Source organism: Atractosteus spatula, chromosome 14 (assembly GCF_055471065.1).
Source record: "Atractosteus spatula isolate fAtrSpa1 chromosome 14, fAtrSpa1.hap1, whole genome shotgun sequence".
In the NCBI taxonomy this organism is placed as follows: domain Eukaryota; kingdom Metazoa; phylum Chordata; class Actinopteri; order Semionotiformes; family Lepisosteidae; genus Atractosteus; species Atractosteus spatula.
In genome coordinates this window covers 26,230,036-26,256,869 of record NC_142719.1, presented here as the reverse complement: position 1 = coordinate 26,256,869, position 26,834 = coordinate 26,230,036, and the positions used below count along the sequence as shown (strand labels likewise).

Genomic DNA, 26,834 nt, shown 5'->3' with positions numbered 1-26,834 from the left:
GATTCGATTTCATGAGAACCATGGTGAAAATGCAGATGAGATCAGTGGATAATGGATGAGTGTAATGAATATAGAAAAAGGCTTGACGCTGACGCTGCTGCTCTCCTCTTTCCAGGTTTCTGCCAGCTCTCCTCACAGCCGTCCTCACCAATCACCTGGCCTGGGTTCCCACTGTCATGCCAAATGGACAGCCACCCATTAAAATCTTTCTGGAAAAACATTCCTGTCAGAGCGTGGACCTGCTGGCAAAAACTCACCCCTACAACCCTCTGTGGGCCCAGCTCGGTGAGTATAGAGAGTGTACCATCATGAAGGAAATACAGTCCGCAAATTGTAAAAAACGCTTAAGAAAAAAACAGTTTTTCAAGACCGTTTATAGTCTATGGCTTAATAAAAGGTGTGTCAAGACAGTTTATAGTCTGTGGTTGGAGTTTTACCTCATGTTAACAGCTAATGCTTGTTATGAAATACAATTCTGCCTGATGGGTCCTTTTGTTTTATACATATTAAAAAAAAATAATTTAGAAACTTTGGAATTCACAAATTTGAATGTACTTTTATTTTGTTTTGCTTTTAATAGTGGTATTGTGCAATTTTAGCTCATGTCCGGTTTTAATTGCTTTTATTTCTCAAAAAGGTGTACAAAGAAAATAAAGAAATGCTTTTAAATTATAAATACTGGGCATTTACAATGAAGTTTAAAATTAATTATATGAGAAAAATAACTACATTTATTGTAGTTAAAACTATTAACCTAATAGTTTTGATCATACTAACGTTATAAAACATAACTGCTTTGCTTCAGATAAATTGTTACCGCATACAGTATATAGAGCTAATATAAGAGTACATCTCCATCTAGTGGTTAAACACAGTGGCTACACAGCAGAAGATAACGCTATACTTGAAAACAAGAAAGAAATACCTTGTAGTTCAGGTGGGTAGCATGCGTAGTCCGCAAAGGAACAAGTAATAGGTTTATTCCAAGAAGGAAGGCATCACAGCTGAAACGTTGTGTTTTCTCACTTCTCTTTTCAGCATGGAATAAACCTACTGTATTACTTGTTTCTTTGCAGAAATACATTGTGTACATTTGAAAAAAAAATTTTTTTAAGGAAACTAAATTATAATATTTCATCACAGTCGGTGTTTATGTAAGAATTAATAAAAATATTAAGATTAAGAAGGTGATGTACACATTTCTAAAGCAGACGTTTAATGTACAAGAAGAAACACCATGCATATTGGAATATAAGGTATTTGTGGCATGTACAGTATGTTACACAGGGAATTCTGGCATAAAAGCATTGTATTAAAACAAAAAGTCTTGATCTTACACACTTGATACAATACAGTAAACTCCTGGTTTAATGGAATTCTCTTGCTGGACTTTGCATTTAATGGACAAAATAGTCTCAAGGAGAATTTTGTAAAATATCACTCTTTCCCTGCATTAACAGGGAAGTGCTCATATAATAAACAAGGTGAAAATAAATACTAAAATTGTTTAAAATTCAGGAATTTAAGTGGTGCCATATAGGGGTAGGTCAGCTGTTTACAACGGGTGTTGCTTGTGTTTCGTATGCTTTAACGACTTTTATACAGTATGTTTATGACACGTGAAATAAAGAGCTTGTATGTACTGTATATGTATATGATAGTATATACACAGTATTTCTCACATAATAGTGTGATTTTTGGGCTGAGAAAAACATCATGATTTAACAGACATTCAGCCATAACAGAAACTTACCCCCATTAGCTAATTAAACTAAGGGTTTACTTTACTGACAACATGTGAACACACCCAGCAATTACACGTATGTAAAACCACGTACTTTAAGTGCATGGATAGTGTATGCAGAATTATGTAAATCCTGTATAGTCTCTAGCAGTATAATGAAGATGACTTAACTTAATGTAATACTTTTTCTATAAAACATTTTTTTTCTACATTTGTTGCAGGTGACCTGTATGGTGCTATTGGTTCCCCTGTGAGACTGTCTAGGACTGTGGTTATTGGCAAGAGACAGGACCTGGTGCAGCAGTTGCTTTACTTCCTTACCTACTTCATCCGCTGCTCAGAGCTCATAGAGACTCACTTGATAGAGAGTGGGGAAGATGAGGCCATAGTCATGCCTGGCTCTCTCATCACCACGTCCCTGCGCAAAGGAGAGGTAGAGGAATCGGAGTATGTTCTTGTAACCATGCACAAGCACGGAAGCGATTACCTGCGTCAAGCTCCTGAAGGGGAAGAAAACTATATTCCAGACAACAGCTCCCAAAACGGTACATACGCAGATGAAGTACGTTTAGGGTTTGGCACCAAAAACCTTGAAAAAGACTGTGCCCAGAACACAAAGAGCAATGCCCTCCAGTCTTTATTCAATAAAAGCACCCTCCCAGTCATCCGCACAGAGGATGTCAGTGATACACAGCGCTGTAAAGAGAAGGCAAACTGCTGCTTGGAGACAAAACTAGAGACAGTTGTCTGCGTAGGGTCTGCCTTAAGGGACCAAAGCTCAGTGCTGGAGGCTGCACTGGAGCCAGACGTTGACACCAGAGCTGATGATGCAACTGCAGAGGCTGGGAGTGTCCCCATTAAAGTGTTCCGTTCACCAGGAATACCTCTGGAGAAAAAGCCACCGGATAAGACCATGTTGTCCAACTTTCTGTCTGATGACAAGCAGCCTTCCACTAAAGTAATGTTTCTGATTGGGGATTCGATGTCGCCAGATTCTGACACAGAAACCCGGAGGCTCAAAGTAGAAAAGCAAATTAAGAAGCACAAGAAACAGCTAAAGGAGAAACCACAGGGTAGCGCTGAGCAGAACTGTGACTCAAACAAGATATTAGAGGACCAAGCCAAGACCAACGAGGCCAAGGAAAGATTGCTTCATGATGCCAGAAAGCTACCAAACTGGGGCCTTCCTCATGAGCAACGCATAGAATTATTTGATGAGTATTTTAGCGATGATAATCCAGTGGAAACCAGGACAATTGATGATATTTTAAAAAAAGAGGAATCGAGCACCTCTGAAAGTGCAAAGAAAGAACTTCTATATCCTTCTAAAAGCTCAGGGGGTTTCCCTGGGGATAAGAACCAGAGTGGGCTGGGAGACAGCAAATGTTGTTGTAGTGCAATGGATTCCATGAGGGGAAGCTTTTGTAAAAATTGTTTTGCTGAGCAGGACAAAGGAATTGTGATTTCAGTTACTGTCCCCCAAGGGGACAAAGAGGAACTGAAAAAAGCTCTCCCACTCAATGAGTGGGAAATTCCACGGAACGAGAGCTCGGACAGTGCCCTAGGGGACAGCGAGAGTGAGGACACTGGCCATGACATTCAAAGACACGACAGCAGTTACTATGGCGAGGAGCAAGAAGAGTGGCTAGATGAGGTGGAGATACCTTTTCCAGGGTAAGGTTAACTATATTTTCTAGACAATGTACTAGTTAATATAATAATTAACTAGTATTATCATATTATGTGATTTTTGCAGAAGGTCTTTTCATTAACTTTCATTAGCTTAAGTCGTACTATTTCAATCGAATGCTTTCATATACTGTATTTGCCACATACACTGTGTACTGTAAGTTGCTGGGTCTAGTAGATATTAGAGATTTATTATAGATCATAAATTATTTATATTAACCTATGTGGGAAAATATTTGGCTCATATTATAATATTTGGATATTATTTGAAATTATATTAGCTCAACGGGAATGTATAATTGCCACTTATTTTAAATATGTGCAAAGCAGAGTAAACTATGGGTACAAAAATGGTTTAAAATACAATTTTGCAACAGAGATTTGCAAATTTTGCTACTAATTATTTCTTTTCATAGGTCTAAATTAGTGGAGATGAATTTCTCCAAGCCTAACATTGCAAATTTTGGGAGGTCTTTGTTTGGTGGATATTGTCCAACTTATGTTCCTGACTTTGTTCTGCATGGGATACCCAATGATGAGAAGCTTAGGCAGTGTCTAATGTCTGATTTGGCACATGCTGTACAGGTAAGCAATAGCTCATTTTAGATTTAGCATTGATTATTGGACTAAATAATTATGATGATTATCCATTTTGTGCCCTTTACATTGCCTTTGGTGCCAAAAGTACTGACGTAAATGTATGATGACATTTAGGTGCAAAGAAATCGGTAGCACTGGAGTATTTATATTCGTCATTTTCTTGGAGATTTGACAACACCCCGACCACTTTCTCATTTTACAAAATCTTATGTTTATCGTCAGACGTCTAATGTAGTGATAAACGTGTGAAACGTCTCAATTGTTAGGCCTTGCAGACTGTTTATGATATTTATCATACTTAAGAGGAAGGGATCTTTTCTGTAGAAGATGGACATCACACACTGGATACTAGGCTTATACTGTACTTCAAAGACATTAGCATTGGTTCATGTGTTGCAGGAATGTTGACATAATTGTGATAATTGTTTGAGATTTCCATTTTAACAATAAAATATCCAATTCCAAAAGCTGGATTTATTATTAAAATCCTTTATTTGTGTGATATAAACATTTTTATCTGTAGCTATGCTGTTAGCCAGATGACACCTAAGAATGTTATTTTATTTCATCTTGAAATGTGCAAATTGTTTCTCAATTTCTCCCTCTAGCATCCAGTTTTGGATGAACCCATTGCTGAAGCTGTCTGCATTATCGCAGACACAGATAAGTGGACAGTACAGGTGGCTAGCAGCCAGAGACGAGCAACAGAAAACAAACTGGGCAAGGAGGTCTTAGTGTCTAGTCTTGTCTCCAGCTTGCTGTATTCAACCCTCCAGCTGTATAAGCTCAACCTTTCATCTAACTTCGTAAGTTTCACTTTGTCTTTTGATTTATTACTCTCTCAGTCTGTTCAGTGTGCATAATGATCGGCAGTTCTTAACATTCTAACTCCTAATTTGTTTTAATTTCTTGGAATGAGAAGCTGTGTAAGAGACCAGACGTTTGTATTAAGAGGATACGTATACAAGCACTCATCCAATTTGAATCTGCCAAATTTGTACGAAGTAAAATATTTTCTGGAAATGTCTCCTGAACCTGCTTGGGAGAGAATAAGATGTTATGCACATCTGACACACACATACCTGCAGAGCTGTTTCACACAGTGCAAACTCCTCATTGCATGACAGGGGAGTCAGTGCTAACAAGAGGAGCAGCAGATATCTCACTGATATCACTTTTTATATTGTCCCCTAACCCATTTCATTCCCACTATACTACACGTCAAGTAATGTTATTTTCACTGCATATATAAATGGTTTCAATTTTAAACTATTCTTTCCTCAGTGCATCATGCACCTTGAAGATCGACTTCAGGAGTTGTATTTCAAAAGCAAAATGCTTGCAGAATACCTCAAGGGTCAAACAAGAGTGCACGTTAAAGAGCTTGGAATGGTTCTGGGGTAAGAATTGATTTCTTCTGTGTTTTTGTCAAAATGACACTTTCACTGCTTTAGGATTGGTAGCTCTGTCATATGCTATCAGACATGAGCATTTTTTATTTAAAACCTGGTGCACAGGATCTCGAAACTGACCTTTAAATTTGTTTTCAGCTGATATTGTATAACAGTTTATGCCCTTTACAAAATGTTTAAGCTACACTTTATTGAGCTAGGTTCCTTTTCCATGCTTTTAAAAACAACCTAATGTGTTTTTTGTAACTTTCCAGGATTGAATCCAGTGATCTTCCTTTATTGGCAGCAGTAGCAAGTACTCATTCTCCATATGTGGCCCAGATACTGTTATAGATGGCCAAAAGGCAAAAATGGAAACAATTTCATCTGAAACCACAAGAGCAGCAGAGAGACAGCAACAATCAAGGCTGAACTTGTCTGGCCATTTGCAAAAGGAGGCTTAGCCTTGCACATGCAGAGCAGACAGAAGCAGTGTGAGGCACTGGGATTGGACAGCGTTACTGTTGGATCACAAATCAAATGTTCTCTGCCTACGAAGTAGCAAAGGATACACAGAGCACATCCGTGTCTACACACAGAAGGAGAGTGTCTCAGACTGCTTGAAGGTTTTACTGTCATTTTGCATCTTTGGAGCATTTTCTTACTGTTTTTAAGATTTTTAGAAGTACAGTACAATCTTGCTAAAAAGGAAGTACTGTATAATAAGGATGTAATCATAATTTTTGAAGAGGAAAAAAGAGATGCTAACAAATCTCAGCACTAATAATCACACATATTTTGGTCTTTTTTCTATTGCATAAAAGAAAAAAAAGATCTATAGAAAATGCTGGTGAGCATTATTTAAAGCAAATCTCAAGTCTGTTCTTTCCCATTCTGATTTCATGTATTTTATATTGGACCCTTGGGAATCATCCTCCAAAGTTTCACTTGGATTTTATTGTTACTCATTGATTCAGAAGTTTCTTTCCTGCAATGCATGTAAAACTACTTTAAATCAATGTTAGTGGAACAGAAATGTGCAATTCTAGATTACTGCAAATCCACATTTATTTTCCCAAAATAGCTTTGGGGTCTGAGTTTGAAAAAGGGAGCAGCTACAGAATAATAGCATTCTTGTCTTGCATTACTACCTCAGACCCATAGGGGGCTACAGTGAACAAGTGTCAGTTTTGCTGCCATAGATTGCTTAAAGGGAAATTAACACTTTTTAAAAATTAGAAATGTGTAACAAATAGGCACATTATACGTTATACGTTGTGAATTGGGATATTCTCACCAAGTATAGTTCTCAAAAAGGAATAATTTATTTTTTGCTACCTAACAATGCATATTATACTGATAATTTAAATTACTATTCATTATCATTTATGTGGAAATACAAGTATAAATAACTATGACTATGGTGATGAAGCAATTCAAAGATCAGTTTAATATTTAAAATGACCACAGTAAGTTTCTCAATACTTTTAGGTCCCTTCAGTAGCTCTATAGCTATATAACATTCTGTGATCTTGCATGTTTCAAAAGGAGTCTATTTGAATTCATTACACTTGCAAAAATAGGTAAATATATGCTTCAGCAACTTTTCTACTTTGAAACTTCAGTCTGTTTCTAAACTTTCACAGTATTTTTAATGCTTAAAAGATGCTAATCTTTTCTATAAGGGAAACATATCATTAGGGGACAGATCAAAAGGGCAGTTTCAAAAGGCTTATTTTTTCTGATATTTTGTACCACTATTGAGTAATTATGGTGTATTTCTCTATTATTTGTCAAAAGCTAATGTCATGTACTTAAGTCTTAATGGACGTGGCATGCTGAAGATAAATGTCATAAGATGACTTCCTTTCAAGGCTTATTGTCAATATTATGCTTTAAGAATGCTTGACTGCTTAGGATAGTACAATGACTAGCATCGCCATTGCTTTTTGTAAAAACAAAAATCTTTTTTAAATTAAATATATTGTTAAATTATTTAGTATGCCATGTAAGTTATGTACATTGTAAATAGTTGTTTTATCTGTTTTAATTTTGTACATAATGTTTTTGAATATGCATTGTATTCCTAATTTATTATTTCCCAATTTTATGGGAATGTTGTGCAATAAAAAGTTCATGTTATGTTTTTGACTGTTTTGCTTTAAAAAAACAAAATGCATTTTCTGTAACACTTAAACTTTGCTATTACTTTCTAAGCCTCTCAAACTAAATTATGCCACATTCAAATTCTGCTCTGCCCTGCCTAACAAGATTAGGTATGTTTTTTTAATATGCTAACAACACATTAATGATGTGATTTGCATGTGAAAATAGGCCTCTGAGTCCATTCAAAGTACGGTCACATTTAAAGCAAAAACATTCTGTAAGATGACTCATGAAACATTCAGCAGCAGGAAACAAAAGTATACAACTTCTCTAGCCTTAACCAAGAAGTTAACACTGGAAGACATCATGCAGACATCATGCAGCAGAAATCAAAGGACAACATATTTTATTAAATAGAATTAGCATAGAAGAGGCAGGAGAGTTTCAGGTAAGAAATAACATCTCCAGTAGATGTTATTCAGAAGCCATAGACAACTTTTCCAACAGTCAGTCAAGATAGTACCCAGGGATTGGAGAAGTGTTGATATAGTTCCCATCTATAAAGTAACCAAACTAAATAATCACATACAGTATCAATACATCTGATTTCTATTACATGTAAGGTGGATACAATTATTAGACCTAGAGGATCACCTGGATGGATAAAGGATAGTTTGAAGTAGCATTGATTTAGAAAAGATAGGTTTTGAGGACTCGCTTTAATGATTTAGGTGTTTGTTGACTACACCATCTAGACTGGGGGGTAATGTAGATATATGTGGGAATTGAAAGCCAAAATGATAGGATTTGTAGTTTAAATAATAAACTATAAATCAAGTGATGGTGTGTTTAAACTGTACAGTACATTAGTAAGACCTTCTTAAGATAATACAATTTTAGTCATCATGCTATAAAAAAGACAGAATTCTTCTGATCCCCGGACTAAGAGAATACTAAATCAGACCCAAACAGAGCAGCCAGATGCATTCTAAAGATTAAGGAAATGTCCGTCACTGAAGGAACTGAACTTTTTTAGTCTTGAACAGGGAAGACTGTGCTGAGACCTGATACAAGTATTTTAAATCCTCAGCAGCATCAACCTAGTCAGCCCGATGGAACACCAACCAGAGGACATAAGTGCAAAATATATGGAAGTACTTTTAAAATAAAGGACAGTTGGCACTTCTTTACCCAAAGATTGGTGAATATGGAACAAACTACTCAGACATGCGGCTGAAGGCGATTCCTTATAGGTATACGACTTTCTTGGATTAGTTACTAATTAACAGGCTAGATGAACCTAATCTCTTCCTTTCATTTGTAATCGTTTGTTCTTAACATCAGTTAGGTTAGTATAATTATCATTTCAGATGATGAAAAACATTAAATTTGATCAAACAGTCTGTTTCAGATTTAAGCCTCTCATTCTCTGGGGTGGTGACTGAATGTCCCTATTTTTTTAATAATACAGTGTTATGTATGTTTGTATAATAACAGTTATTCAAAAAGGTTTTCAGAAAATTGTTTCTAATTCATTTCATTCTGGCATTTGTAGCATAAGCAAACAAATTGGAAGTTGGAGGAATCTTATGTTATTGTAAAAACTTAAAACAAGCTTTTAATTTTGCTTATGAAAGAGAGACAATAATTGAGTTATTTTTTTAATGCACAGCTAGAGCTAACATGTTTTACTGTAGCTTTCAAGTTAATTTCATAGCACTGCAGGTGTTTATGCAGAAGACCATGAATGCCACACAATTATTCATGCAATATGCAGGCAAAAGCATACAGTAGAATATATATAAGTGATAACATAAGGTTACAACATAAATCATACATAAGAAAGGTTACATACTAAGTCAAGAGAAAGACAGTCAATCTGTTTTAATTGGCTACTAGTTGTTAATTAATTTAAGATCGTATCCAATCTACCGCACCAATATTTTGTAAAGAAATGCCTCTTAATTTTCGCTTGTGTTTTCAGGACTTGGTTTTCACCAATGATACCGAAAAAAAATAGCTGTGGTCAGTATTTTTGAGTAGGTCAATACACGTATTGAAACAATATACAGTTTATAAATTGTTCACAAAATATGTTCAGAATCTGTAAAATAATCTATGGTGCAAGCTCCAACCTAAAATAATAATTTTACTATAGATTACAGTACCATAACCCCTCTGGTTTTTAATGTAAGTCAACCTAAAAATAAGTCTTTAAAGAAATCTAAAATGTACAATAAAAGACAAGCTCTTTTTTATTTTGCATAACTAGCTTACCATTTTCGCAACCTTAAATATCTCTTTACCATGTAAATCGCCTTTACCTTCTTACACTTTTTTGTACAGATCTGAATGCGAGAACGTAGCATTCCCGTATATACACCACTCTATTTACAATATATTGAGAGCTACGCTAATATTCCTCTGATACTGTTAAAAGAATACTTTCACCAAAGGTATAATACTCTTTGAGAATAATTCGAATTTAATGGTAAAATTCCCAAATCCAAATTTTTAAATGATCAGATTTACTGTCTTCGAAAATCATTGCAGGCCCTTTAAATAACACCTCTCGCGATGTTTGAGGAGTCAGAGGGAGTGGGGAACAGTGTAGGCTTGCGGAGTCAGGAGGGAAACACAGGTCTTCAAAGGAGTGTGGAAAACGGACTGACTAGTTCTGGAACAGGAGGGAAGTTGAATTTTACGGTTTTATTGGATTATCATGTAGCACAGCTGGAAAACTAGCAGGGGAACTATGAAGGGTTGTTTAATATATTGGACGGGGAATTGTTAGAGTGTAATTAGTTTTTAACTTTTTTCAACTTTGTTGTTTAAACCAAGGAGACTTTACTGCACTAAATTGAAGAAACGTTTTACATATAGATGACTGTATGAAACAGGCACAACGGATTATGGGAACGAGATTAATGTCATAAAGGACAAAACGAGATGGAGTTTATTACTTTGGTTGTTTGATGCCTTTAGCGTCAGGGATGGCAATGGATATGTGTGGAGGTTAGCTCATATGAATTGGTGCGTGCATGTTTTTCTTGGGAACCAAGCTTAAATGATTTCAAACGTTTTAAATGCACGGTGTTTGGACAAACAAGTTTTTGGATGCTGCCTAAAAAAACTGTATGCAGAAACATCGACATGAAATTGCACACGTCTTTATTCGGAAGAGAGGAAACTTTTTTTGAAATTATTATTTTTTTTAAATCTTAAAAGATTTACAGAGAGGTTCTCTTTACGACGGATATTGCCTTAGCGATACTTGTAGCTACTTGTCTAACAATTTATGATCATCAAAAGTCCTCATCTAAGGTAGAGGACCTCCTGATAGGAACTTATCCAACAGCTTTACACTTAAGAAGATCTCGTGGAAGTTTTAAGAGCTCTCTGAGAGTTGGATCTCGTTTCATTTCATGTGGAGATGAGATATGACAGACTCCATGGATACGTCATTTAAACGAGCTTTGAAGAAACATCCTTCGTTAAGGACAAGAGAGGTAAATTGTTTCATGTTTGAAATGAATGTGGCTGTTAATTTGGTCCCGGGACCTTGCTTTGTCTACAAAAATGCCCAGAACATATTTTGATTGACATGCACATTCAAAACATCTTCCACACCCCGCGTCCCCACCCCGCGCTATCGGCAGTGGTCGCAGTTTTTCTTTGCAGGGAAATCACAACTCCAACAGTATACCATAGAAAAGAAATGATTGCCAGAACTCATTTCATGCCCCTACGTGCCAGTCTGCATTAAATTATCGTCTTTATTGTCTTCAAAATAAGTCTCTTATTGTTGTAGTTAAACTAAAAAAATCATTGTTGTTCAGATGGTTTAAGACACATGACATGATGTGCCTTGCCCGTCCCATGCATGCAAAAACCTGTTAAGATAAAAAAAACCCCAACTGATTTCAACGAAATCGTTGCAGTAAGGCCGTGTCTTCTGAATGAATGGTTTCTCCGCCGTAATGATGAATACATTGGTTCTCCTACTTTACGGTCTCCATTTGTGGGATTTTTGGGGTACTTCACTTAACTAGGATACTTAATTAAGAGTTGTCAGTTTTATGTTCTATATAATAGTGTTTGAGTTTTACAGTGTTTTGTTAACAAACCCTCCTTGATCTTGGTTTTGGCAGGGAGTCTCCATGCTATTAGATAAAGCATGTGGGAAATCTTTGAGCAGATACAGTAGTTAAGGCTTATGGATGAGTAAATGGATGGGTTGAAAAACTGGACGGGGTTTAATAAAGCTGTAAGGATATCCCTTTGACCCTACTGAGTAATCCTTTTTTAGGCACACTGTATCACAACACAAATGTACATTTCTTGAAATCTTGAAAACATCAAGAAGTTATAATAACCCCAAACCTGCCTTTTGTAATTTACACTTTTTCCTGTTGGCTTATTACAGTAAGTGCTTGATGAGGATAATGATAATACTAGCCAGGGTCATACAATTTCAACATAGTGAGATAAATTGAAACATTTCTATACAGTAAAATAATTCCATTTCTGAAGATCTACCTAGAACAACTCTTTGAGGCTTTAGGGGAACATATCCAAATAAAAATCTAAACCATTTTACATTTTCTGTTAATATAAACTTGATTTTGCAATGTAAACTCATGAATGTAGCACAGTGGCGCAGTGGTTAGCTGTGGTTAGGTTGCTGCTTTGCAGTGCTGGGGTCCTGGGTTCAGTTCTGGATCTGGTGTGCTGTCTGCATGGCATTTGTATGTTCTCCCTGTGTTTGCGTGGGTTTCCTCTGGGTGCTCCGATACTGTCCTAATACAGTACATACTGTACTGGTAGTTAATTGGCTTTTGGAAAAATGTGGCCCTGGTGTGAGCATGTGTTTGTGTTTGTTTGGATCTGTCCAGTGATTGACTGGCTTCTCGCCCAGGGTACAGGCCACCTTTCATCTGTCGCTTACCGGGATGAGCTCCACCTGTATTGGTTAAAGCAGTTAGAAAATGAGTGGAAGGAAACTAACTCAGATTAACACCTGACCTGGGTGTGATCTCTTTAGAAGTTGCTTTCTGACACACCATCACACTGATGTGCAAGACAGTACTGATAAATGATTCACATTAAACATTGTTGCATTAGTTTTGAAGGGTGGGGGTACACTGTGTTCATATCCGCTCTGTATGACAAATTCAAGTACTCAGGCAATTACACAGACAGTAAGAGCTCATAGAAGCCAAACAGACCCCGCATTTGTATTTGTAGGTGGAGTTACTAAAGGTATATGCACAGCATGTCGACAGATTTAAAGGAGGGATTTTTCTCCAGGGAAGTACACAAGGGAATTCCATGGGGTGTGCTGTACATTGTTGACAAGCACCATCCGGTCTTACCTACTGCCTGGTATTGAGCTATAGGAACACCTTTTAAAGCAGTGTTGGCTCTTGATCCTGGAGAGCCATGGCTTTGCTTTTGATAGATAACCCAAACACCTTAATGGTTAAAGGTGTTGGGGTCAGTGGTTATTTGGATCAATTCATTTAGTAAGGCTAAATTAATTCCTTATTAATTTAGTCCAGATAGAATAAAGATTCTGACTCTGAATTCAGGAATGAAGAAGATAATTTTTAAGTGATCTGTGTTATCTTTGTATAAGAGGCCCTGTTCTAAATAAACTATATTTGATGGTCCCATCACAGTAAGATGATACAAGTCCCAGTTTGTATTGGGTCCATGGCGCAGTAGTTAGCATTGTTGCCTCACAGTGCTAGAGCCCTGGGCTCAAGCCCTGGGGAGCTATCTGCATGGAGTTTGTATGTTCTCCCCTTGTTTGTGTTGGTTTGTCTAGGTGCTCTGGTTTCCTCTAAAAGTCTAAAGATATACTGGTAGGTTAACTGGCTTGTGGGAAAACTTGCCCTTGTGTGTGCAGTGGATATGAAAAGTCTACACACCCTTATTGAAATTGCAGGGTTTTGTGATGTAAAGCCAGAAATCAAGATAAATCATGTCAGACATTTTTTCATCTTTAATGTGACCTTGCAACCAACACAATTCAAGAGAAAAACATAATTATTAGAAAAATAATTGAAATTAAAAAACCTACAACACCCTGGTTGCATAAGTGTATACCCCCCCTCCCCAATTAATACTTGGTGGAAGCTCCTTTTGCATTTATTAGAGCAGTAAGTGTTTGTGAATAAATCTCTGTCAACTTTGCACACCTGGACTTTGCAATTTTATCCCACTCTTCCTGGCAAAAAAGTTCAAGCTCCTTCATATTGCCAGGGGATCTCCTGTGCACAGCCCTCTTTAGGTCATTCCACAGGTTTTCTATAGGATTGAGGTCTGGGCTCTGACTGGACCATTCCAAGACTTTGATCTTCCTTTTCTGAAGCCATTCCTTGGTTGACTTGGATGTGTGCTTTGGGTCATTATGTTGGAAGGTGAAATTCCTCTTCATCTTCAGTTTTCTGACAGAGGCCAGCAGGTTTTGTGCCAAAATATCTTGATATTTGGAGATGGGCATTATCCCATCTATCTTGACTAGAGCCCTTGTCCCAGCTGAAGAGAAGCAGCCCCAAAGCATGATGCTGCCACCACCATGCTTCACAGTAGGTGTGGTGTTCTTTGGATGATGAGCTGTGTTGTCTTTGCGCCAAACAGATCTTTTAGAATTAAGGCCAAAAAGAAGTACTTTATGGTGTATCAATTGTATAATATGCACACTGTCTATAAAGTAATTTTGAGTATTCTTCCTGGAAATAAGTGTTAAGAGTTCAGTATTGCAACAGCGACAGTTGGGATATGCAGACAATTGGAATAGCAGGTAATTGTTTGACATTGTTTTAAATATCCAAGATGCTTTTGCATGTTTTATTTTTGCAGTTTGCAGGAATGGTCAGTTGCAGTAATTATACATAAATCCTTGCCTAGGTTCCATAGGTTTTTCTTATTTCTGTAACTTAAGCCCAGTTTACAGAGCACAGTTAATTAATATAATTGTTTAATGAGAAAATTGAGAAGGCTGCATTTGCAATATAATGTAAAACAAATTGATCAAAGAAGTGGATAAACTTTGTTTCTGCTGTGTTCTTTGGGCTATACGTGCAACCGTTTATTTGCCTCTTAGAATGGAGTATTTATAAAGACTTTGCATTTAATCAAATAGCTCTTGCAAAGCTGTTTTTCATATCCTGGTGATCGTGCCATGCATGAAACAATTTACAGTTTTCCTTATATTTGCAGTGTTGTGTATTGAAACTAATTTTAATTCATTGTGCTGTAGTTTTGACGGCAGTATTCCCACCTCGTAACGAGGGTTGGGGATAATTTGAGTTTGTTTTTTTGGTTTTGGTTCCCCTTTCAGTTTCAATTGCAGTTCCAGTTCCTTGTTTGCATCCTGTAGATTGGTTCAGCTGGTAAAGGTGTGGGTGCCTGAGTGCAAGAAGTCATGGGCTTGAGCCTTGGTCATGTCATCCCCAAATGGCGGAGTCCAGCTTGTTAAGTGCGTTTGAGGGTAAAGGGTGGGGTTGGTCAGTGAAGGATGTCCCTGGCACTTTCAGGGTTTCGGTGCGGTCAGTGAGGGATGTTCCTCCACTAAATCTCCGCTCTTGTCCGGCGTTGTGTTGTCCGTCATGTGCAGAAGAATGAATGGCTCAGAATTATAGGTCTGCCTATAATTCCTCACTCTCCCCTGTGTGCGGTCACAGGTTTTACTGCCTTGAGCTAGAACATGAAATGCACAGCTAGCGATTCCAAATTGGTGGTCTTAACAATTCGTTGGTGATTAAAAATAAAAACAAATACTGGGATGGATCAAATGAAAACCGGATGGCTACTGTAAGTGGTGTTGGTGGACCAGTAAATGACAAACTTTTCTCTGGACAGATATGCTAAGTCTGCGCCATGTATAGTGACAGGGAACACTACTGTAGGTGGTACTTTGCTTCAGATAAAAAAAGTAACCCGAGGTCCTGGCTATTTGGCTATTAAAGATCCAATGGCATTGTGTAAGAGTAAGGGTGTCCTGGCTGACATCCATTTTGAGGTTGTACAGTCTAGCTTGCACTGAAATTGCCCACTTTGTTCAATCAGTGAAGCTGTTTCTTCGTATGAACTGCAGTGCTGGTGCATAATGGCTGCTGTACTTCACTCAGTTAGATGCTGGACTTCGATAGAGCATGAAGCAAATTTCCTCCTGTATGTGAAGTGCTTTGGGATAGAAAACCCTTCCCAAAGGAAAAATAGTAAGCGGTATGTAAGGAAGTATGTGGATGAAAATAGTTAATAAGTATGAGTCAGACTAGTTTAGGAATTGAACTGTTCCAGAGAACAAATACCAGAGTTTAAAAGTGATCCCTTTAAAAGAGGCTGTTCTATAACTCCCTGTTTTGGTAAGAATGACATTCCGAAATCCCATGATGTGAGTGTGTGTGAAGGAGTAGTGTCCCGTACAGGGTGTATCCTGCCTTTTGCCCGTTGCTTGCCGGGATTGGCTCCTGTATTCCTGTGACCCTGAATTGGAAGAAGTGGTTAGAAAATATGTAGATAGATGAAAACTCCTATTCATGAGCTTTTCAATCTTTAAATTTTAATTTAAATTATTTGTATTTATATATTTTTTGTTTCTCTTGTATTAAATCAAAATTGTTGCTCACTATGTGGATTGAGTTTCGTTTATGAACAGATTGGTTTTATCTTTCCAGGATGTCTAATACATAGGTCAGGGGTACATCTGATTAAAGCTAACAAATACCTTTACATCTATGCTGTATTCCATGTCAGTGTTTGATAATTGTTACTTGACTTTAGTTATGCTATGTCCAATGCCAATAAACATTTTTCTTTACTCTTTTCAGTATCAGGAATTATTTCTGCTTTTATTTACTTATAGTGTGCTGTCCACTTAAAACCGTTCAGGTTCTCATTACAACACGGTCTTTATATTTTGTGAACTGAAGAGACTAATGGTTTGAAAGTCAAAACCATGTTTTGATTTAGTGTTGTCAATTGTTGTGCATGCCCATAATACAAGATTTGAACCTTTTGATTGTACTTTTCTTTTTCTGTGTTTGTTCCATAATGTATAGAATGTGTTGTTTGAAATTAAAGAATAATCTCAAGATGTTTGTTTCAAACATTGCAATTTCAAAAGAGATGCCTGAAATCTTCAGAACTTTAAAGACGAGTCTGCCTTTCAATCTTCCTTTAGTCTTTGTAATCTGGCATCCCACACTCTGCCTAGTGTTGCAATGTAATGAAGAGTTTGCAAAGTACTAAATGCTTTATAGTTATATACAGTATAATGTATTTCTGTTATTTATTCATTACTATTTCCTCACAGAAATCCTTATTTAGCATTTGTACTTGTTACTAATTGTATCCAGTTGTGCTAATTCACAGAGCTCTTCTTAGGTGTGTTATAAAGGTGTCAATTTTTTCCTAGAAAATACAGTAGACATTAAGGCACAGAATTCTGTGAATTGTTTTCTGATGTGTTAACTTGTCTTTCTCTGCTCTATAAAGCTTTGTAAGGTACAGTTTACTGTAAGGCTAACATGGCAGCGAATGTAGATTGCATAACTTTAGAACCTTTGGGGCTGTTCTTATATTTTTAATAGTTTTTTAAGGGTTAACATAGTGGTGCACAAAGAAGCAAAATGAAAAGAGCTTTTAAAATATTCTGACCTGACTAGAGAGGCCTAGATAATAATTAGAAAAGTTGTAGACATGTCTTCCATTTTTGTGAGACAGTAACAGATGTTATTGTAATGCAACACTGTATAGTTGAACATTTCTTAGAATCATGTTGGAATTTAGTCTTGAGACACAGGCTCTCTATGCTTCTGATTTTAATCACTCAGTATTGTAACAAGCTGCAGCCCTGTCAGTGTCCACCCAATGGTGTTGAGCATCCATAGTCTGCATATGTCATGACTATATTCTGTTGTTTCTGTTGAAAAGACCATTATCAGAAAAAAACCCCATTTAAAAACGTGTTTTTGCCTGGGCGTATTTATATAGCAGTTGTTAGATTTGTCATCTTAATTGAGTAGTGATGACTCTATTTCAGTTCTTAGAATAGCCACATCTAGACATACTGAATAACCCAGTTTCTCTGGAAAGCTTCCTTGGGAGTGCTGAGAGAACAAGAGTGTTAATGGTGGGATGTTTATCATGCTCAAGAGGTTCCTGTAGTTTCCTTAGTTTGTTCAATTCCTGAAGCCTAGAACATTTATGCTGTGGGTCTTGTCTAAAATGCCAGCAGCCATATCACTCTGCAACTCGCAACTGGCAGCTCACTGAAGCTCAGCAGGTGTGAGCCTGGTCAGTACCTGGATGGGAGACCTCCTGGGAAAAACTAAGGTTGCTGCTGGAAGAGGTGTTAGTGGGGCCAGCAGGGGGCGCTCACGCATGCGCTCATGCAGTCCATGTGGGTCGTAATGCCCCAGTATAGTGATGGGGGCACTATACTGTAAACAGGCACCGTCTTTCGGATGAGACGTAAAACCGAGGTCCTGACTCTCTGTGGTCATTAAAGATCCCAAGGTGTTTCTTGAAAAGAGTAGGAGTGTAACCCTGGCATCCTGGCCAAATTTCCCATTGGCCCTTACCAATCATGGCCTCCTAATAATCCCCATCTATGAATTGGCTTCATTACTCTGCTCTCCTCCCCACTGATAGCTGATGTGTGGTGAGCGTTCTGGCGCACTATGGCTGCTGTCGCACCATCCAGGTGGATCCTACACATTGGTGGTGGTGGAGTAAAGCGCTTTGAGTGGAGTGTCCAGAAAAGCGCTATATAAGTTTAAGCAATTATTATTATTATTATTAATCATCCAGGTGGATGCTGCACATTGGTGGTGGTGGAGGGGAGTCCCCATTACCTGTAAAGCACTTTAAGTGGAGTGTCCAGAAAAGCATTTTATAAGTGTAAGCAATTATTATTATTATTATTATTATTATTATAAAAACTGAGGCTGCTTGTTAATCGCCTGTTCACCTTCACCTGAGATTTTTAATGACTTTAAGTCTGGAAGGCAGAATTAGGTCAAGATGGTACAGTTATACATTTACAGATGGTTAAAGCATTTATCTGAACACACAGGATCTACTGTTTGTAACCACCTGGTTACTCAGTGCTCAGGTGAACACTGTTGTTGATCTATGGGCAGAATGTTTGAAGAAGCATAGATAATACCAGTTTGCAAAGTTGCTAAGCCCAAGGTGTGCTCTGTAGACAAATATTAATGGCTGTCACGTGTTTGTTATTATAATGGAAGCTTTACAGAGGAAAAGGATGAAAAAATTGCTCCCTAAGCACTGTGTGTTATACAGTATACTGTATCTTTTCTGATTTAATAATAACTCGCTGAGTTGATGTACAGTAGAATATGCTGGTGCAGTATTGAGGATTTTAGTGTATGAAAATGTTTAGGTAATTCACAGGTTTGCAGTGCAGAATACTTAATATTTGTGCAGTCTGTGAATCTTTGTCATTGCTCATCTCTTAATGGATCCACGTTCTCAGTGATTGAATGTGTAGCTAATCATAGAATACATGACGTTGGCGTAAAAAAAGTAACTCCGCTGATTACAGAAAAATAATAATTTTAAATTCAACTCTGTTATTTTAGGAATCTAGTAATCTGCACTTTGCTAGAATCGCAAGAATACATGTATAGTACAGGACATGCAGCAGTCATGTGATTAATAAGTTAGAAATTTAATTTCCTGATGGAAACAGTAAATCATCTAGTTAGTTTATAACATTTGTTTACAGTGCAAGGCAGTATTTAATCATTATCAGGAAACCCTTATTAGTGAAGAACCAGTATCTTGCTGTACAACTAAATACAATCCTCCTATTATACTTTTTCAGAAGCATTATTGTACTGGGCAGGAGCAGGTAAAGGAAGAATAAAGAAAGGCAAGATTTTAAATATTTTGGAGTTAATAACCCTTAACTGGAACATTCAGTCTGTTACACAGTCTAAAGCCCAGCTAGTACTTCTTTTCTGCACATTGTAGTGAGTCTGATTTTTAAATACGATGGATATCGTTTGGCAAAGGATTAAAAAGACCTCTTATTATGACTGTGCAGCAGCAGAGACTTTAATGAATGTTTTGTCCGATAAGAATGACAAGAAAATGTAAATCTTAATGTCTTGGGTGTGTTGACAGGATGCTAATTCAAGAGAAAGCTCCACCCGACATCCTCCACATGTCCTTCAGAGTGACAGTGGAGGTCCCTGTCATTATTTCTAAGTTGGGAGGGACCTTCATACAGTAGTAGAATGTGGATGTGTGGGTCTACCTGTGATGGTAATTCACACTGAACCATTGTGATGCAAAAACACCCCTCCCGTTCTCCCAGAGCCTCAGCAATCAATGTGTATGAGACATTGTCTAGGTGTGCCTGTCTATGTTTTTGTCTAGAAGATTCATGGAGACTTTTTTGGTCACTTTTAACACCCTAAACAAGCTACAAATGAGAGGTGGCTATTCACCCCGTCTAGGTTGTTTGGTTGCTAGTAGTTAAGAAGGATCGCATTTGTAAAAAGAAGCCAGGGTATCATCTGTGTCAGAATCTCTGGGTAGCTTTTTTCTTTGTGTAAAAACTGCTGGCTCTTCTGTATTAAATGCCTTATCTGCTAGTTTTCACTTGCATCCTATGGTTTTGTTTTACTTTTTAATCTGAAGCTGACTTTTGTCAATAGCCTTTGCCAGTCTATTGACTTTGAATGTTTTAAATACTTCTGTCAGATCTCAGTCTTCTCTGTTCAAGACTTAATTTCTTCCCTGCATTCTAAATCCTGAAAATGATGTCATTAACATCTAAGACTTTTTACTATGAAGCTTACTAGGTAGCTTCTCCAGGCTCAGTGGTTTGTACGTAGGTCGCATTACAGTACATGCACATCAATGTCAAATGTCATCTTCCAGGTTTTTGCCTAGGCTTACTTTTTCTAAAGCCATCTTCCAATAGGCTGTAGCATATCATGTGCTCTGTATCCATTATTGCTCTTGCTTATGTAAGGAACTCTTAAGTTCATTAAGCAATATCTACAGTGTACGTACCTTTTCTAGATGCGTGATAACTATCCACTGGAATGGTATTACTGATCAGATGATCCTCTCATCAGAATTATGGAATCCACAACCTTGCATATAAGATCTAGTAGGATTTAATGGTGTAATTATTTTATTTAGTTTTCTCACCCTTTCTGTGAATGGATACCACCTTTGCAGTTTTTAGTTAATGGTTATTATTCCTGTCTGGAGTCATGATTCTTGAAAGAATTTTGTTAGTGGTCTATAAATAACATTGCTTGTTCCCTTAAGTACAGTTCACAGAACACTATCAGACCCTGCGGTGTTATGTTAAGTGCTTCTAATAGCTGTAATAAGTCTGCCTCATTAATGACAAAAGCTGCCAAAAGTTGATGAGTGAACAGTGCTGTTTATTGTCACAGCAGAAGCACCAAACTCCTCCTCTTTACAATCTATCACTGTGCCTGTGGTGACCTTTGTACAAGAATGATTACAAAGGTCAAATCTTGTCCTGCTTTTACAGTATCGGTTCCTGGGAAGTTTGTTGGTAAAGTTTGTAAAGGAAGCAGGTTAACTTTCTCTGGAACTGGAACTTAGCATGTTTGTTTTACTCTAATGAAACAGTGTTTTTACCTCAGTGCGATAGAATAAGGACTGTAATTGTACATCTTTTGGACTGTTTGGATCCAGAACATTTGCTAAGTACAGTCACACGAGGGACCTACACCAATAGTGAACTTTAAGCCATCATGATTGTCTTCTGGAAAGGTCATACCTTAAGCAGTGTATTTTTTTGCTTTGTATGACCATAAACTGTATATAGTGTATGGGAAAAAAAAAACTTTCAGTGTTTTTTTAGCTTATTTTTAGATTTTTGTACCAGGAAACTGCTGTATCTTTCAATATCTTTTGGTTATTTATGGCACTTTATGGTAAGCGTTTTACAGTAAAAAACAATGATGGGAAATAAGGGTTTTAAATGTGTGGTGAAGATGCAAATCATTTAAGTTCTTCTGGGGGGAAAAAAAAGGTTTTGAGTCTTGATTTGAAAGCACTCGGGGAAGGTGACTCTGATATTGCTTAGTGATAGAATTCCAGAGCTGTAGGATGTAGCAAGAGAGGACTCTGTCACCCATAATATGTAGATGAGTTACGGAAACAGACAGGAGACCAGAGTCAGATAAACAAAGCTCATGAGGTGGTGTGTAGAAACATAAATAAGACAAGTACTGAGCTGCCAAGCCATGCAGAGCTTTATAGATGAGGATTTTGAAGTCCACATGAAACCTGACAGGAAGCCAGTGCAAGGACTCCAGGGCAGGAGTAATATGATCACTTGTGATCTGGTCAGGGTTCTGGCTGCCAAATGTTGGACATACTGAAGTTTATTCAGAGTGGATTTAGATACCCCAGTGAGTAGAATGTTGCAGTAACCAATTAATGCATTTGCAGTCATCTTCAGTGTTTGCAGCTGAAAAAAATTCTCTTAATTGAGACTAAAGTGACTGGCAAAGTAAAGTAGCCTATTTGTATGGTAGTTGTGACAATTGCTTGGATTTGACAATTTTCCACTGCCCATCAAGTGAACAGCTGTAAGTGAACAGCTGTAAGTGAACAGCTTTCAGCATCCTGTTTCTTTTCTGATAAAATGAATTCCAAAGTTTCCAGAATAACTCGCTAATCTCTGACAAATCTGTATTAACCTTTTCCTGTACTTAAAATTGAAGGCTAAAATTCTGTTTTCATAGTGTCGGAAATGATTATATATGTAATAACTGATTCTTCTACTTAAGTGCCAAGTGGAGAATGCATTTGTCAATAAATGCTTCATTAGGAACTCATACTGTTGTGATGCAGTACTTTCTGGGGCATTTTGAGTCGCCTGTAGGATCTGAGAATTCCACAATATACCAAAATTAAACCAAACCTGCTGAGAACCTAAAACATCTACGATGAAGCAAAGTCAGAGGCCTTTATGGCACAGCTTTTCCCTTAGCCTCAGAATAGAGCCCTGATGTACAAGGTCTTTGTTTTATGCAAACAAATAAGAGTTTAAAATTTGAACTGAAAAACTGAGTCATTGAAAAATTAAAATGATTTTTTTCCCCTGAACCGTGTTGATTTCTAAGAATGCTGCTCATACTGCATGTTGGTTGAGACCTCTACCATATGAGGAAAACACTATCTCTCTTTTTTATCTTTATAAATGAAATGGGGTTTAAAAGTAATTTTTGTCATGAAAATATTTTCTGCTCATGGGACATTTAAAGTCATATATGGAGTGTTAAACACAGCTCGATCTTGTCCTCCCAGCTTTTAATAGTTCCAATAAAAGGGCTCAGTTCAGAGAAAGCCTAACAAGATTGGCAGAGCAACCCTGATCAGGAGGAAGATGGTGAAATTCAAGTCGAGGAAGTTTTTACTGTAGGTATGTGCTCATTGTGGCAGTGCAATTGCCAAATACCAGGCCACCTGTCAGGCATCTAGAATAGAGGTTGAGGAATGTGAGATTTCCTGATTCATGTTTTACTGTTCCTCCCCTCCCTCTGTCTTCATTGATATCTTTTTTATTAAGCTGGTGGAATACAATAATTTACTGCCTGTTGTGTTGTACAGTACATGCATCTGACAACAACGGCAATTAATTTTCTGTTGACTGTTGTTGGGTATAATATAACGCCTTCTGCTGCTGACTGTCATTGTGCCACGGTAAAACCCGAGGGACTTTGGACTATCACTGACTCGTATTGGCAATCCCTGCTAGTGAGGATGACCCTGATGGCACGTGTGCAGAGCATACTGAGCAGAGCTCTGAACAAGGATCCAGTCAGCAGCCTGAACTGCCGCACTTATGTGAATGCTGCAGAACAAATACTGACATTCTTCATTGCTATGCAGTAGAGCCGAGGCAGGTTTTCCTAAAATTCTGTATGAATAGCCTACTATATTTAAATAAATATTGAGATTTGTCAACTGTTGGCATTCCTTTCTTTATATAAATATTATAGTAACATCCTTTCAGTAGATTACAGTACTTTTAAAGGGTCCCTCTTTTTTGAAGCTCGCAAGCTTCACAAAAAATGGAATATTTTGATCATTTGAGTAATTTGTCAAAAGTCACACTTGCACACCTAAATCCAGTGAGTACTGATTATTATTTCAAGAACATTACTCCACAGACATTTGTTAAATCGCTTTCTTTACAGTGTCCATCAGTTTGATTTAGTGGCATAGTTTATTCAAGTGCTTTACTGTACTGTATATGCACTATTCTTGTACAGTAGCCATTGCTTGGAGGGTAAAAAGCCAGTCATAATTTAAATTGCGGCCCTTTTAATAACACTTTCATTATCTCTTAAGATCTTAATGTTTTTGATGACTTTTGGTTTTTAATTTTCTTGAGCTTTTTAATAAGTTTGAGCCCTAATAGATTTTGCTGGATGCATCAGCGGGTTTCTCCAAAGTGTACTGCTCACAGTGTGGTTAGTGGCAGATGTGCCACAGGAAAGAATTAGTCACCAGCTACAACACAAACGAGACGCTGCAGAGGCTCGACTTAAGATTTCCTGTCTTTTTCCATGGATGTTGATTTAAACGAAATTAAATCTTGTGGCCACCTGCTGAAGCCAGTCTCAAACTGTATGAAAGGCCTATTATAATTTTTATACAAACAATAACTTCTCTCATTCTTTGGCCACTTGTCAAAATGCATTTGTGAAAGAATAAAAAAAAACCCCATCAAATTTGAGAGTGGTACAGAAGATCTGGGGTAAAATGGAGATTTGGACACTTGTGGGCTTAATTTTAATATTTCTTTACGTATTGAAAGAGAGATGATAGTTGTGTTGCAAGCATCCCTGTAATTTTAAAAAGGTAAAAGAATGAAGCCTGACCTGAAATAATAGTTGGAATACTGATGCAGTTCTTCCAGTGATTTATGCAGTAGGAATGTGGTGCGTATTCAAAGAATTTCAGTCAGCTCTTTCAAATGCCCACCCTTGGGGCTGTTAATTAAAATGGGTGAGTTAGTTACTGTGAAAGCCTTTGTAAGGCATTGTTTCAGAAAATCGGGGGCAGTGTGGTTAGTCTTCCCTTTACAAATGATTTTTTAAAATACAATAGACAATCCATTTACAGTTTCTTGTTTTCTGATTTCGGATTTTGAACTCGTATATGAAAATACATTCTGTGGGAAATCAGCCCGACTAAGCATGATCGTCTCAGCCTGCTTTGGCACCTACTTTACATCTGTCTGGTGAAGGAAGGATTTGAGGCAAAAATCTTTTAGATTGTTTTCTGGATCATGATGAGCGTTTAGAATGACACTAAGACTGTTATGTATCTCTTGCGTAGATCAGAAGCGGCAATGCCCTCAAGAAAGCTTTGGTAAGAGATAAGATCACTTTATACAAAGCCATATACAATTTCTTGCATTAGGAATTCGTCTTTTCGCATACCCCAGCTTGCTCTACATGGGACACAGACACACAGACAGGGAGAGAAGCTTGGGGTCAGAGCGCAGGGTCAGCCATTGTACAGCACCCCTGGAGCAGTCTGGGTGAAGGGCCTTGCTCAGGGGCCCACCGGAGTAGGATTCCTCTGCTGGCCGTGGGATTTGAACTGGCAACCTTCCAGCCACAGGCGCAGATCCTTAGCCACAGTGCTACCATTCCGCCCAAAAAACAGTCTCTCCCTGAACAGGCACAGACGGGGTTCGAACCCGCGATCTTCGGTTTACGAGACAGATGCCTTACCACTTGGCCACCGCGCCTGCGCTGGTAGCTTCAAAAATAGCACTAAAATTATCTCTTTTAAAGGCCACAGGTCAAAACACTTTTTGATTATAATGTCCACTTTTTACTGCTAATATTTAATCTACAGTACAATTATATGTGCTAAATTTAAGAAACAAATGTGTAAATTTAAACTAGAAAAGAGGATGACCTGTTTACAGTAAAACTTTATGGATCTTATTTTTTTTGAAGGAAATATATTTGACTTACAGTAATGTTCAGTAATGGCTGTAAATGTTCTATTACACCGATCATTTAATGTTTATGAAAGGTGTCATTGTATTTTTTGTAAAAGCAGTATGTGGTTTTAAGGTTACTCAAAATTGTGAAGTAATAAACTAAAATGAAACTATACTTGTGAAGGCGATAGACATTCTCCTTCTTTTACTGTGTATGCTTCAGTCCATACCCTTTACCTTTGATGAATATGTAGTTTAAAAAAAAACATTTCGAATTGGCATGTCCTTGCTTTTCTTCATTCTTGTACAGTAGCCTGCAGTGTGATGTTTTTCTTCTCAAGCTCTAAACTCTAAGCATTCATTTCAAATATCGCTGCTATGAGGGATATTCTGAGGGATAATGTTTTCACAGTTAAATAGCACCTATATTAAAAAGGACTTATTAAAATGAGATTTTGTTTTTGTCCTCAACATCAACTGAAAAACCAGATTTTTCTGTGTCAATAAGCGTAATAAATGTATGCTAAGACATTTTGCCAGTCTAGCCATTGGTAGCTGTTGGAAGCTTTTATCTTGTCAGGTTTTAAAAGTGCAGATACTATATTTAATCTCATTCATCAAAACCCAATGAACCCATCAGTACTTTCAGTCAGCTTTCCTAGTGGGAAGGGAAATAGTGATGTCATTTCCACCAGAACAGTCCTTTTGTGGTGTGATTTATTGGTAGGTGGCTATAAGGATCATGTTCCTGTGGTTAAACCCCTTGGCTTGCTCGGTTTGTCATGCACTGCATTAATCTTGGAAGTTTTGGGCGTGACTGATGCTTCTTGGCATGCGGTATTGTGTCGCCCTGCATGCTGCTTATCTGTTTAATGCAGAAAATACACACAAGAAGCAGTCTTTGCTCTGTAGAAAGGAAAGAGAAGAATATGGAGTAAAAAGGTGCATGGGTGTTGACATTTTTGCGGAAACTTTTTTGTATTTCGTGAAGAACGTTGAAGCACATAGCTGACTGCAATTTCTTTTTCTGTTTTCCAGTGCTGAGAATAGGTTGGTCTTTATTGAATCCTCGCAAGAACTACAAATGGTCAAGAAAAAGATTAGATTGAAACAATGTCCCAATTTTGAAGTTGGGAGCCCTGTTCATCGTACCAGGTTTTTCTCAGTGGCTTCTGGCTGCTCAGTGGAAGCCAACCAGCAAACAAGAGATGGATTAATGATTTCCACATATGGGTGGGGTACAATTTACATTATGTGCTGTTCAGTATAGCTCTAGTGTGATGTAAATTGAAAGGAG

At 37.5% G+C, this 26,834-nt stretch overlaps 2 protein-coding genes and 1 non-coding gene across 8 annotated transcripts in view; 2 read left to right on the top strand and 1 right to left on the bottom strand.

The window, feature by feature from the left end:
• The window catches only part of fnip1 (folliculin interacting protein 1), a 34,946-nt gene extending 27,383 nt beyond the window's left edge, over nucleotides 1–7,563 (top strand). For 3 of the 4 annotated variants that reach the window (XM_088932953.1, XM_088932951.1, XM_088932952.1), the window contains 6 exons: nucleotides 116–285; nucleotides 1,966–3,418; nucleotides 3,850–4,018; nucleotides 4,642–4,839; nucleotides 5,318–5,433; nucleotides 5,700–7,563. In XM_088932953.1, coding sequence (XP_088789079.1) covers nucleotides 116–285; nucleotides 1,966–3,418; nucleotides 3,850–4,018; nucleotides 4,642–4,839; nucleotides 5,318–5,433; nucleotides 5,700–5,778 — 2,185 coding nt within the window. In that variant the 3' untranslated portion in view covers nucleotides 5,779–7,563. The remainder of the gene's footprint in view (nucleotides 1–115; nucleotides 286–1,965; nucleotides 3,419–3,849; nucleotides 4,019–4,641; nucleotides 4,840–5,317; nucleotides 5,434–5,699) is intronic. The other variant, XR_016094148.1, reaches the window with a different exon arrangement.
• A 3,277-nt stretch (nucleotides 7,564–10,840) lies between these two features.
• Nucleotides 10,841–26,834, top strand: part of rapgef6 (Rap guanine nucleotide exchange factor (GEF) 6) — a 101,155-nt gene continuing 85,161 nt past the window's right edge. For all 3 annotated transcript variants that reach the window (XM_088932628.1, XM_088932631.1, XM_088932627.1), the window contains exon 1: nucleotides 10,841–11,039. In XM_088932628.1, coding sequence (XP_088788754.1) covers nucleotides 10,971–11,039 — 69 coding nt within the window. In that variant the 5' untranslated portion in view covers nucleotides 10,841–10,970. The remainder of the gene's footprint in view (nucleotides 11,040–26,834) is intronic.
• Nucleotides 25,265–25,336, bottom strand: trnat-cgu (transfer RNA threonine (anticodon CGU)). Its single transcript has one exon. It is a non-coding gene; the product is annotated as a tRNA-Thr (tRNA).